Source organism: Sus scrofa, chromosome 13, assembly GCF_000003025.6.
Source record: "Sus scrofa isolate TJ Tabasco breed Duroc chromosome 13, Sscrofa11.1, whole genome shotgun sequence".
In the NCBI taxonomy this organism is placed as follows: domain Eukaryota; kingdom Metazoa; phylum Chordata; class Mammalia; order Artiodactyla; family Suidae; genus Sus; species Sus scrofa.
The window spans coordinates 55,745,956-55,760,037 of record NC_010455.5 but is presented as its reverse complement, the minus strand read 5'-3'; the positions used below and the strand labels follow the sequence as shown (position 1 = coordinate 55,760,037).

Here is a 14,082-nt window from a genome sequence, read left to right as displayed (position 1 = left end):
CTGAAAATTAGGTTTTTGTAAGAGATCAAGATAGTTTTTGACAGACTCTTCGTTTCCTTGTTTTCTAAAATTTTCCTTCATTTAGAAGCAAAGGAAAAATAAAGTACAAAGGAAATGCACATATATAATTTAGTTTGAAACTTTAAAGGCAATTTGCAGAAAATGACTATGCCTGCCTAATTTCATAAACTAAATTGGTGTTATTTTTCTTTTTGTTTGTTCATTTGTTGTGCCATAATACAGTGGGTATGCATTAGACCTTTTTCTCTAGACTGTGAATTAACTTGAGTAAATGCACAGTTGATTTTATTAAAATATCAACTTAAAGAGATAAACCTTTGCATCAGTTTTATGTAATTGACAGCCTGATGCCTCACTCTGCTTTTGAAAACCTATTCCTTTTTTGCTCTGTCTTAACAAAAGTTTTATTTTATCAAGCCTAAAAGGCTTCCAGACATCTGTTTAACACAGCAAATAACTAGATAATTTTTTTTCTTAGCCCTGTACCTCAGATTAATTGGAGAAGAAGTGATGGGCTGCCTTTCTCCAATAAAATTAAATTGAGGAAGTTCAGTGGTGTGCTCGAAATCCCCAACTTCCAACAGGAAGATGCAGGTTCCTATGAATGCATTGCTGAGAATTCACGAGGAAAAAATGTTGCCCGGGGGCGTCTCACTTATTATGGTGAGCCTTCACTTGAGTGTATTGGATTTTTAGCTTTTGCTCTTTCTATAGATTGTTATAGGGGTTGGAGGGGGTGTGTAGGTGATTTTAGCAGAATCCCAATGTCCAACTTGTTCTCTTATACATTTTGTTAAATGGGTATAAATATTTATCACAGAAGGAATTAAAGTTTTGCAGTGAATTTGGAAACATAATATATTCTTTCTGTACTTTTAACTGATTCATTGATAATGAAATATTCCACTTTTTTTCTTCTAAGAATAACCTTTTACTAACTTAACCATATCAAGAAGAGATCTCCTTACTGTCTCCACTCACCTCTAGAAAATGGGATTTTGTATCTTTCTTTAAGATCTTTACTAGGCAGAAAGAAACTGTGCTGGGAAAAATTGCAATTACTGCATTCGACAAAGCACATAAACTCAGGTTTACCTTCTGCTTCAGTGTTATTCTGTCCTTTCCAATAACGTAAGTGTACTATGTTCACTGCCTTTAATTTGTAATCACATTTATTTGATCTACTGCTCAGTTTGGGTAAGGAAAGCTTCATAATGTTACCTATATTTAGAGTCTATTTGTAGGAAAATTTGATTATCTTTTTTCAAAAATCTTTTTTCAAACCATTTTATTAAAAAAACATACTAGGTTGTTTGATGAAAGCATGATTTAGAAAGTATAAGTGATTTTACAAAATGTACAATGAAATATGTGAAGAGGTTAAGCTCAGTGAATATGTATTTTCAGTTCAATCATTTGAGACATTGTAAAACTAATGCAAGTTGACCACTTTTGTGAAAGGCAAATTGCAATGTCTTCTATTGATTTTAGAAACTGGAAATTGATATCGTTTTAATGCAAACTTGTATAGCATACACAAATGTTGCTGGGAGGAAAATGTTTGCCAAGAAACAAATATTAAAATTATAGATGTTATTATGACCCCCCACAAAAGAATGTGAAGTTTGCAAGCACATTATGTCTGATTAAATTGGCACTTATTTTATTGGAAGATTATAAGATCTGTCCAGAACAAAATGGAGACGTGGTTTAATAGCATGAGTCATCCTGTGTTGTACCTTTCCCATCTCTTACATGATTAGGTTAGAACGGGAAGCCCCGAGTTGAAGTTTCCCAGATGTCAAGTTCTACATATTGGTGGGATAGCATGAAACTGAGTCGAGGGCACTTATTTCATGTCTTTGTATGGCTCTAAGTCCACTCCAAACAAGTCCTACCTTATTTTCTCCTTTCTGGGCAACCAGTACCTCACCAGGGTAGGAAGTGACCATAGCAGGAAAACATAGGATAACTATCTTTTAGCTGTGCAGAACAACAGACCTGCACAAATAATAAACACTTTTATGGCAGGAAATCCAAAGCTAAATTGGTGTTCAAGTGCCTTATCATCAGGCCCTGGCTGAGTTTCTCAGTGATGTTTTCTTTTTCTACCCTCATCTGTGTTTTCCCTTTCTCTATATATTGGCTTTCCTTAAGGTCACAGCATGGCTACCAGCAGTGTCCAACACATTATTTCTTATCCATTCCTCTTTTCTTTAAACATCTTGGAGTTGAATTCTCAAATCCATTGGATGCACATTCATTCCTAAACCAATCACTAGCAGGGAGAATTGGTTTAAATAACTTAAGAGCCTCTTTTTGGAAGAGGAAATGTCAGATTTCCCTAGATTTTGTGGACAATATGAGGTGATGGAAGAGAGGATAATTCAATGAAAAATTAGGGTATCTTAGGAATAAAGAAGAGAGGTAATAGAGTTCCCTGGTGGGTCAGTGGATTAAGAATCTGGCATTGTCCCTGCAGTGGCTCAGGTCCTTGCTGTGGTGCAGGTTCAGTCCCTGGCCCAGGAGCTTCCACATGGCACTGATGTGGCAAATTAAAAAGAGGGAGCGAGAAAGGAAATGGATGCACAGTACACAACCATCGTCTACTATACTTAGTAAAGGAGGTCTTAGTAAAAGAGGTAGACTGTTGCTCCAGTCCATTATGTAGATAATATGATATGTACCTAAGAAATAAATTAGATATTAATGAGATAGTTTCATGAAAGTTACTCTACAATTCTGACTTAAGACTAGAACATTCAATAAGTGGAATATACTAACTCCATACCACATGATAGAATAAAGAAGGAATTACAATTAACGTGGCAGTTGTAATCTCAGGATTGGCTTAATCCAGTAAATTATCTTCCCATGTGCAAAAGAAGAGTAGCATGAGAAGCTGCTGGAAATTTTTGCTACAAACTCAGTCAAGGGATCATGCGTTAATTTATTTGCCTATTTGCCGTCTCATTCCACCTAGGCTAATAATTCCTGAAAAAATAAAATGTGTTTTTATATAGTGTAGAGAGGAATGATTTTGAACCAAACTCCTCTTCCAACTAGGCAAGTCATTTATATTTTTAAATAAACAAAATAAAGTAAAACCTAGGTACATTTTCTTTCAAAGCTAAATAGCTATATTTTCATTTCCATTTCATTTATTAAAAAAGAATAATTTTATAAGATAGAATTGGAAAGGCAGATCTTCCCATGGTTGAAATTAAATAGAAATAGATGAGCTGTTTCTCCGTATTGGGGATGCAGATGTGAGTCCTGCAGTACACAGCACATGCATAATGCACTGTGAATTCAGGAAGACATCCCACCTCCTAAACCTGGATGTAAGACCCAGGCTGAGACGTGATTAAATATACTGTGAGTACTGAGTGACTTTCCTTGTAAGTGGTATGTTGCTTTCATCTATAAAATGGTTTTCTATGTATCTTTGAAAATGTAAGGAAAAATGATAAATCCACTTGAGATCACTAATTTGCATACATAATTTAAGGTTGAACGAGTTCCTTCTTATTCATAAAACAAGCATGTGATTCAAACTGAACCAATTTATCCATCATTCCCTGCTTTCATTTTAATTCACATGGAGGTCCATAAGATGCTGCTGGTTTGTATTTAATTAAGAGCCGTTTCTTCCTTGAAAGAAATATGTTATTCCTCCGCTATAGAAGTTTCTCTTCAATGGATGTTTGTCTTTAGTGCATAATTAAGACTAGTATCTGCTCTCATTCACATACTGTCATCAATTGTGATCTCATAATTCAAAAATGCACTTGGAAAAACAGATCTATTTTGTGTACCTGCACTACTTTCTACTAACAGACATCTGAAGAGTGTATTACAGTGCCCCAAATTTTGCAGAGAAAGCATAATGAGTTTGGCTTAGGAAAGGGCAGATTGTAACATCTATCCTCAAATCTCAAAATGTTGCATATATCCCCTTAATAAAAATTTTGGGAATCAAATATAATTTTAGCTACTATGCTTGCATTAATCTATTGCTTATTAGTCATATCCATTTATATTCATGTGGATAAAGTTTTTTGTTTTGTTTTTTTTAAATTAGGCCCACACTTGTGGCATATGGAAGTTCCCAGGCTAAGGGTCATATTGGAGCTGCAGCTGCCAGCCTACACCACAGCCACAGCTATGCAGGATCTGAACCACAGCTGTGACCTGTGTCACAGCTTGTGGCAATGCTGGATCCTTGACCCACTGAGTGAGGCCAGGGATCAAACCACATCTTCACGGATACTAGTTTGGTTCTTAACCTATTGAGCCACAATGGGAACTCCTGTAAAGTATTTTTATTTGTGGAGTGGTTTGAATTTTTTTTTTTTTTCCATTGCAGCAAAGCCTCACTGGGTTCAACTCATAAGAGATGTGGAAATAGCAGTGGAGGACAGTCTTTACTGGGAATGCCGGGCAAGTGGTAAGCCCAAACCCTCGTACCGGTGGTTGAAAAATGGAGAAGCCCTTGCCCTTGAGGTAAGGTAGCTTACCTGGTTAATCCTCCCACTCCCCACTTTTTGGTAAATAAATGTTTTCCCTGGTACCCAGTGCCCAAGTAGACTGTTGAGTTTGCACACATTCATCTGAACAGTTCATACCACGTTCATCTCAGAAGTGGTACGAAGGAAAAAAGAGATAAAATCAAATACTCAGTCTTCCAAGGAGGAAACATTTTCAATATTGAATTTCATTAGGAAAAGGAGATTTTGTGACTTTAGTCCATAAAATGAGATACAGTCAACCCATGAGCAATGCAAGTGTTTATCCTCATATAATTTACATTTTATCCTCCATGTCCTTGGTTTTTCGACATCCATAGATGCAACCAGCCAGAGCCTGTTGCTATTGAGAATATATATGCAAATAATTGGACCCCTGAAGTTCAAACCAGTGTTGTTCAAGGATCCACTGCACTATTGTTTTGGTTTCAAAACTAGAGAAGGCTTCACTTAAATGAAATGTAGAATGTAATTTCCTTTTTCCTGTTTGCTAATGTGGATGGCCTCTGGAGAATAAATGTATCGATTACTTGTTTACCTTGTTCCATGAGTACTTATTTTCTCAGTCACTTCTCTTCCCAAGCTATATAATTTTTGATCTTTAAAAAATTGTCTACTAATTCAATTTATGTCCCTTCAAATTTCTACCCAAAACCTTTCCTACTACCTAAAAACCCTTAATAAATGTTTCCCAGAACTCTTTCTAATACACAGAATTTATAATGTCTTTAATTTGCATGATTTTAAAAAACGAAAAAATAACCTTTCTAGTTGATGGTGTTGAAAACTTGGTACATTTTTTAAAGTCTGCAGACTTATCCACAGGAAAAAATGAAATGGTTGCAGTATTTTATATCTTGTTTGTTATTTATTTTACTGTTATGCTTTTTGACTGAGTGATGTTTATGAGTATTTCCAAGGCCTTCCTGTTATGCTAAAATCAGTCTCACCATTTCAAATAAAGGAAAGGTTTAAATTTCATGTCAGATTGCTAATACCGTGAGGAAAATGAAGGAGATTTATATATGATTGAAATATATTCCATGGTTATTATATTTCTTCTTAAATGGTATATATGTTTATACACAAGACATTTTTGTTTTCATCTAGGAGAGAATACAGATAGAAAATGGTGCACTTACAATATCAAACCTAAATGTGACCGATTCTGGCATGTTCCAGTGCATAGCAGAAAACAAGCATGGTCTCATCTATTCCAGTGCTGAGCTCAAGGTTGTGGGTAAGACTAATTTTTTCTTCTTAATTTTTTTTTTTTTTTTGTAAATCCTCCATTTTTGGCCGAAGCAGAAATAATTACTTTTCACATTAGATTTCTAAATCTAATAACACCTTCTGTATTAACAGCAGAATCATGCAAGGTTTCTAATCAAGGCATACATAGCAATGATTTCTAAGGAAGAGCAGCAGTTATGGCCAGAATTAAGGCCCAAAGGTTGAAGTAGAGAAATCATAGGGACAATGTGTTGATCTGAAACATCCTTATCCACTAGTACAAACTAAGTGATACTTTTTAAGACGATAAGTGACTCTGGTGTTCTCTGTTGCTGATCCATAAAAGTAAATATCAGAATTCATATCAATAGTGTATTGATCCAAAATGAATTATCTTTGTCTTTAATAACCTTGACGGAAGCATCAAGCATCAGGCACACTGAACCTTTAAGTAACTGAGGCTCAACTACTTGAAATTATGGATTATTTTCTTCTTCTTGTACTTTAGGTATAGAGAAGAAAGGAAATATTACATCATGCTTAGGGCAGTTGTCCAAAATAACATTTAGAGGTGCAAATGACTGAAAATCCAACCAAAACTGACAGAGCATAGCATAGTATATATAAATAAGAAAGAGAGAGAGAGAAAGGAAAGAAGGAAGGGGAGGAGAGGAAAAGAGGGAGGAAGGGATTTATTGTTCAATGTAATTAAAATGGAGAATTTGGATTTCAGCTTGACTTGACCCAGAGTTCAAACTTCATCACCATTATCAGGCTCCATATGATGTTCCATTTTCATTACCACAGTCAATCTAATGGAAGAAGGATGGCTTTCCTAATTGCTCAAATAGAAGTCAGAGCCCTACATGTCATTGTCCCCATGTACCTGATTTGGGTCACATACCCATGGCTGGTCCAACCTAATGACTAGAAGGTTGGAAAGTTGTGATTGATCTAACCCAGTGTTCTTGTTAGGCATCTTGTTAAGTGTCTCATTCAAAAACATTGGTTAAAGAAAACAGGTCTCTCTTGATGCCTGGAAGTTAGAAATACATCATCCGTACGAGGACGACTAAAGGTTTGGAGGGGTTTTTCATCAAATGAAAATCTGGCTAGTGCTATCCATGACAGAGAAGGAAGTTATTATTACAAAAAGAAAGCGGAATTTGCACACCTTAAATTGAAGAACTAACATACTCTTGTATTAAATTAACCTGTGAGCCATAGTTCATTCATCTTTAAAATAGATAGTTCCCTACTCAGTGTTGCATGGGGGTTTTGTATGGTGAAAATATGAAGCTATATTTTTTAAAAAAGATTTTATTGAAATATGAAGGTATTTTTGTCTTGTTTCTCTTAAAATTATTCTCTCACGATCTTAATACTTAAATCCAGTAACCTCTGGATAACATGTCTTCTTTATTTGCAATCTCATATATGCACACACTATATATGCATATACTGTATATACTATATCTGTTTTATATGCCATATGTATATGTATATATATATATATGTACACACACACACATATATATAGTTAATTATAGTATAATTCATTGAATGATCTCCACTTATAAAAAATAAATTATTTTCCATGGGACATGCCAGAAGACAGAGGATTAGATATTTGGGGAAATGCACCAGGTTCTTTTTTTTGCTTTTTGGGGCCGAAGGTGCACCATATGGAAGTTCGCAGGCTAGGGGTCCAGTCGAAGCTACAGCTGCCAGCCTACACCATAGCCACAGCAACGGGGATCCCAGCCACATCTGTGACCTACATCACAGCTCATGGCAATGCCAGATCCTTAACCTTAACCCCCTGAGCAAAGCCAGGGATCAAACCCACATCCCCATGAATCCTAGTTGGGTTCGTTACTGCTGAGCCACCACAGGAACTCCCTGCACTGTGTTCTTAACTTTTTTTCACGTTGCAGTAAAAAGAAGGATGATTTTCTGATTAACATATATTTTCATTCAAATATTCATTATTAGTTCTCTTGAATGTTCAAGTATTGGTTCAGGATCAACATTCCATGCATTATAAACAAAGATAATGTTTTCTACATGTGATGGTATTTAATGGAATATTATAAGTTAATATAATAATGCATACTACGTTTCTCCAACTTGGAAGTTAAACCTAATCATCTGAAAATTTTATAATAGATCTGATAATTTTTATACGGAGAATAACAATTCAATACTCAGCCTTCATTCTAAAAACATTACTGAGGAGTTCCTGTGTAGCACAGTGGGTTAAGGATCTAGCATTTTCACTGCAGTACCTTGTGTTGCTGCTGCAGCATGGGTTCAGTCCCTGGCCTGGGAATTTCCACATGCTGGGAGTGCCACCAAAATAAAATAAAGTAAAAATATTACTGAGCAGCTACCGAGTGCCAAGCAGTGTGCCACATACTTTGTCCTAGAATATGCAAGAGAAACTGACCCTGTTGTTATCTTCATGGATCCACCTTTCAAGAACATTCTATGACAGGTGTTTTTAGTTTTCATGAACTCATGATTGAGCTTCACAGTAAACTTTTTATCTCCCCATATAAAGTGATTGTCAAGAATTAGAACTTGCCAGAAAACGCAGTCATACAAATTACTTGTCAGGCATTGAAATCTCCTATTGTGATGACCGGTCAGTCAAGTAAATTAAGCATTGATATCGTGTATTTGTCAAAAAACTTGAAAAAATCATGATAAAGTCAGCTTTTGAAATTTATGGGAATTTAAAGAGGTGAAATCAAACATCGAGTTTTCATCCTTTCTTCTTTCCTCCTTTTCAGCTTCTGCTCCAGATTTTTCAAAGACTCCAATGAAAAAGTTGATTCAGGTGCAGGTGGGCAGTGAGGTCAGCTTGGATTGTAAACCCAGAGCCTCCCCCAGGGCACTCTCTTCCTGGAAGAAAGGAGATGTGCTGGTACAGGAGACTGACAGGTATTCTGTTGTCCAGAAAGGTGGTGATTTACTCATTTCTCACTTTCATAGTGGCACCGAAGCTAGATTTTCATTGTGAAATAAAATGCAGTGGTAGCAGTTCAATGCATTGTGAGTGAGGTATTCCAGAATCACAGTAGTTTTGTTCTGTAATACTCTAGAGATGATAACTAATTAATTTTTGAAATCTAAATAGAGATAGATCTCACCTCTTCCAACATAGAATACTTTATTTTAGAAAAGAGTTTCTTCCCAGGTTGTGTGGTAAAACTCAAACTGGAATGATAGAGGCAAGTCAGCCCTGGATCCAAGCCCTCTCTCAGCTCCTGGTGACCCAGCATCACAGGGCAAAGAGAAGATATGATGGCAGCTTAGATCAGATGAATAACAATACTGCTATTGCCCTGGATTGAAATAACTTATCATCACTGATATTAGTTTTAAGCAAAGGCTTTCTTGATTTCTTGGTATTATAATAATATTTAAAATGAAAAGGCAGAATGGGACCCAGTTAAAAGCAGATTCTGGAGCCAAACTGCCTGGATTCAAATCTTGATTCTTTTATCAGCTCATGAAGTGTCTAACTCTTTGTATGTTTCATATCCTTGTTTGTTAATGGGAGTGATAATGTTAGCACATCCTTCACATTAGAGGGTTGGTATCCATATAGCACTTAGGTCAGTACCTGGCAGAGAGTATACATAAGTATTGGCTATCATTATTATTTATTGAGTACTTACTACCTGTTCAGACATTATGCTGAGAGCTCTTCATAAGCAGAAAAATGGTCCCAAAGATGTTCATGTCTTTATTCTGAAGCTGCATGAATGTGTTATATTACATGACGTAAGATAATGAAAGTTAAAGATGGAATTAAGATTGCTAACCAGTTGAATTTCAGAAAGGGAGATGATCCTGGATTATCTTAGTGGGTTATCTTCACCTGACTACTTGGAAGAGGAAAGTAGAAGTGTTTGAAAGAGATGGATGATAATAAAAGAAGAGGCAGGAGAAATTTCAAGCATGAGAATGACCTTGACTAGGATTGCTGGCTTTGAAGATGGTATAACTGCTCAATGAGCAAAGGAATTTCCAGACGACTCTAGAAAATTCGAAAATCCTCAGCTGTCAGTCAGCCAGGAAATAGGGATCTCAGTCCCATACCTTCAGTGACCTGAATTTTTCCAGCTACCTGAAGGAGTAGGAAATGATTCTAGAACCTTCCAAAGTAACCCAACCCTGACAACACCTGATTTGAGCCCACTGAGACCCATCTTGGACTTCTGAACTCCAGAACTGTGAGATAATATATTTGTGTTCTTTTAGGCCACTAAGTGTATAATAATTTGTAATCAAGAGAAAAGGAAAACAAATACAGAGCTCTGTACATGGAATCTTCTTTAAATATCTCCACAGCTCTGTTCTGTTATTATGTCTAAGTTACTAATGAGAAGACTAAAGCTTAGAGGAATAATGTAACTTACCTAAAGTCACATAGCCAGGATATGAATCTATGTCTGACTCTAGGGCCCAACCAGTAAGCATTTTCAAAGCCCTGTTTTGTATAGGAAGCTCAGAATCTGTGGGTGGTCTCAGCCTTTTTGTTTGTTTGTTTGTTTTTTGTTTTTTTAAGAGCCACACCTGCAGCATATGGAAGTTCCCAGGCTAGAGGTTGAATCAGAGCTTCAGCTGCCAGCCTACACCACAGCCACAGCAACACGGGAACCAAGCCACGTCTGCATCCTATCCCACAGCTCATGGCAACACTGGATCCTTAACCCACTGCAAGAACAAGGATCGAATCTGCATCCTCATGGGTCCTAGTCAGGTTCATTTCCCCTGAGCCACAATGGGAACTCTGGTGGGCTCTGCCTTTGAAGCCATGGAATCCAGATTCCTCTTTTTGGAGATGAGGGGAAAAGAAAGAGTAAAACCTTAGACCAAGAAATGTGGATCTGCTTTTTCAAAATTGCCATGGTCTTATTGCAGACAATCAGGTTAAAATACTTTTAGATTGTGGTACCAAAGTTTTAAGACAATCTGCTATTTTTCTGGTATTTTATGGGTGACACCGCCATTGAAAGGCAGCCACAGCAGGATGACAAGGCAAAGTCGTGAACCAAGTGGTTACAAAACACAGTCTAGTCAAATGCTAGGCCGTATAGAACAGGTTTTTGGAACAAGAAATTATTTAGTGATTTGGAGTTTAATTGTGGAAGCCAGTTTAAACAAGTATAGGCACAAACTAGTTAATTTTAGCTCTGTTGGAAGTTACGTCTTCGTATATAACTGCTGACTTTTTTGTTGTCAATAACATTTTAAATAGTTCTAACTGGATATGTAAATTAAATAGTGATTAAGTTCCAAGGACTTTCAGTGCTTGACACAATAACAAACCCTCTTGTCTTCACAGTAGTGCCTATAGTAGGCAGAGGTTTTTAATCTTAATTTTAAAAGGGGCTAAAAGATTAAGTGATTTAGCTAAGGCATAGGGAGAGATTTACTCCCACATTAGAGAGCAGTGGAAAAAAGTTTAAGTTCTGGAATTCACCTGAAGTTTCTGACTTGACCATTTTGCTACCTTGGTCTCATTAGGTCAGTGGTGTCGCAACTCTAAACTGTAAGTTCCTCATCTATAAAAGAGATATAATAATAGATATAATAATTCCTTCTTTATACTCTTTCTATAAGTAAGCATTTACCATGATGTCTGATATTTATAGATACACTATTCAGTAAGAATGAGGGTATGTTACAAATAAAATGCTGGAAGTAGCAGTGGCTGAAAAAGGTAGAAGCTTTTTGTTTGTTGGTTGAGTGGGTCCTTGGCTGGTTGGTCTCTGAAGGTAGGTAGTTAAGGCTACTTGGAGTCCATGGTGCCCAGGGATACAGACCCCTCTTATCCTGCTGCTCCGCCATCCTCACATCATGATCCTGGATGGCTGCTAGGGCATTAGCCCCCCAAAAACATCCTTCCCAATGTCACCCCATTGTCATCCCCCAATAACAGGAAGGAGAAAGGGAGAAATCAGGGTACATTTCTTCCCTTTTAAGAAACTTCCCAGAAGTTCCATCCAGTAATTTCCCTTATGCTTAATGATCAGAAATTCATTCTCTGGCCAGACTTAGCTACAAGGGATGGTGGGAAACATAAACTTTTTTTTTTTCCTGGGTTGGACAACACCCAGTGAGAAATTGGGATTTAAGAAGAAAAGAGAAAGAATGGTGGTTACTCCAGCTATGTCTCTTGTTCATAATTGTTATTTCTCTGATCCTTTCAAGCCTAGTAACCCTTTACCTTTGTATTAACTATTTCTAGTATCTCCCCTATGAGCAAGACAACTTTCAGGTATAAAAACAGGGTTAAAAAGAGGAAACATGTTTAAGGAGAAGGTCCATAGTGCTGCTGTCTTTCTCAACTATCTTAGCTCAGTCTTTTATAACTTAATACCATAAACCAGATGATTAAACAACAAAAATTTATTTCTCACTGTTCTGTAGGCTAGAAGCCCAGAATCAGGGTGCAGGCATGGTTGAATTCTGCTAAGGACTCTCCTCTGGCTTGCAGACAGCTGCCTTCTTGTTACATCCTGAACATGGCGGAAAAGAGAGCCAGACAGCTCTCCAGGGTCTCATCTATACCACCTGATTCCATTCATGAAGGTTCTACTCTCGTAACCTAATCACCTCCTACAGGCCCTGACTCCAAATACCATCATACTGGAGATTAGGATTTAATATATAAATCTGGGGAGGACTCTATATTCAGAATACAGCATCAGGTCTGGTGGTTTGGATTTTGCTTTTATCTCTTTGGATGACAAAAGCAGAGATGAGCCAGGGCCTTGATGCTTAGGGGAAAAGCTGCTAGAAGCAATTATGGAACAAGTTACAGAGCTGAATCTTCTCCAAGTTCATGTGGAATGAGAGTAGGCCTCAGCCATCACTTGGCAACAAAAGCCCTGTGTCTGTCCCTCTTGGTCTGTAGCCTTAAACCAAATTGGGGAAGCACTTTCAATGATAGATTTATTGTTGTTGTTCAATCATGGACTGTTCTAGCTTAAAACATGCAGATTCAAATCTCATTTTGGGACAAATGAATCCATTGATGCATTTGAAAATATAAAAGAAGGAAAAATTTTGATGGGGTATTTATGGCCAGTTTTAAAATCCACATTTTTTACTTGTTTATTTTTTTGTTTTGTGTTTTGTTTGTTTATTTTTGGTTGATCAACATGGACTTTTAGGTGAATAAGAAACTTAAGATAAATAGGAAAGCTTTCTCTAGCTTAGTATTGGACCTGTTGACAAATAGACTTTTGATTAAGCCAATACATATATGTTAAGCCTATATATATATATAATGATAGAGATATAAACATAGGTGTCTATATTTATATAGATATATAGTAGCATACAAAGCCTAAATCAAAAAACAAACAAGGATTAAATATGTCTTTTAAAAAGTACTTAAATTGGAGTTTCCATCGTGGTGCAACGGAAACGAATCTGACTAGGAATCATGAGGTTGCAGGTTCAATCCCTGGCCTCATTCAGTGGTTAAGGATCCTACGTTGCTGTGGCTGTGGTGTAGGCTGGCATCTATAGCTTTGATTCAATCCCTAGCCTGGGAACCTCCATATGCCTCAGGTGCAGCCCTAAAAAGCAAAAGATAAAATAAAAATAAAAATTATTTAAATAGATAAATTTATCTACTTTTGTAAACCATACATTATTTTTTTTCACAGCTGCACCTGAGGCATATGGGAATTCCTGGGCTAGGGCTCAAACCAGAGCTGCTGCTGAGGGCTATGCCACAGCCATAGCAACACCAGATCTGAGCCGCATTTGCGACCTGAACTGCAGCATGAGGCAATGCCAGATCCTTCACCCACTGAGCAAGGCCAGGAATCGAACCTGCATCCTCAGAGACAACGTTAGGTGCTTTACCTACTGAGCCACAATGGGAGCTACCAATACATTTGAATGGTTATAATCTACCTGATTTGTAGGCTTTTATGTCAACATAATAATGCCTTTGTAATCTTGCTTCAATCATAGTAATGTGGAGCTAAGTCAGTGAGTTTTGAACACTGTTACTGTTTTCAAATTGAGAGGACCATTTCAAGTTAAGAGAATAAAGGAATTACTTCCCAACAGAGGTCTTAGTAAAACTTCTCTGGAGAGCTCACAAGGCTTATAAATGCAAATGGTGATTTCTGAACTATTAAAATTAAGTGGTCATTCATTCATTTGAAAATATTTTGAATGCCTACTGTGTACTTGGCAATAGGTATTTAATTTTCATCAGAGAAGCCCATCCCCCAAATGTAGTTTTTCAGGGTGTGCAGAA

The 14,082-nt window shown here is 36.9% G+C and overlaps 1 protein-coding gene across 18 annotated transcripts in view; it reads left to right on the top strand.

Annotated features, from left to right (window-relative positions):
- Positions 1 to 14,082, top strand: part of CNTN3 (contactin 3) — a 370,397-nt gene that overhangs the window by 258,850 nt on the left and 97,465 nt on the right. For all 18 annotated transcript variants that reach the window (XM_021069229.1, XM_021069233.1, XM_021069224.1 and 15 more), the window contains 4 exons: positions 500 to 684; positions 4,391 to 4,527; positions 5,661 to 5,790; positions 8,579 to 8,729. In XM_021069229.1, the coding sequence (XP_020924888.1) occupies positions 500 to 684; positions 4,391 to 4,527; positions 5,661 to 5,790; positions 8,579 to 8,729 (603 nt within the window). The remainder of the gene's footprint in view (positions 1 to 499; positions 685 to 4,390; positions 4,528 to 5,660; positions 5,791 to 8,578; positions 8,730 to 14,082) is intronic.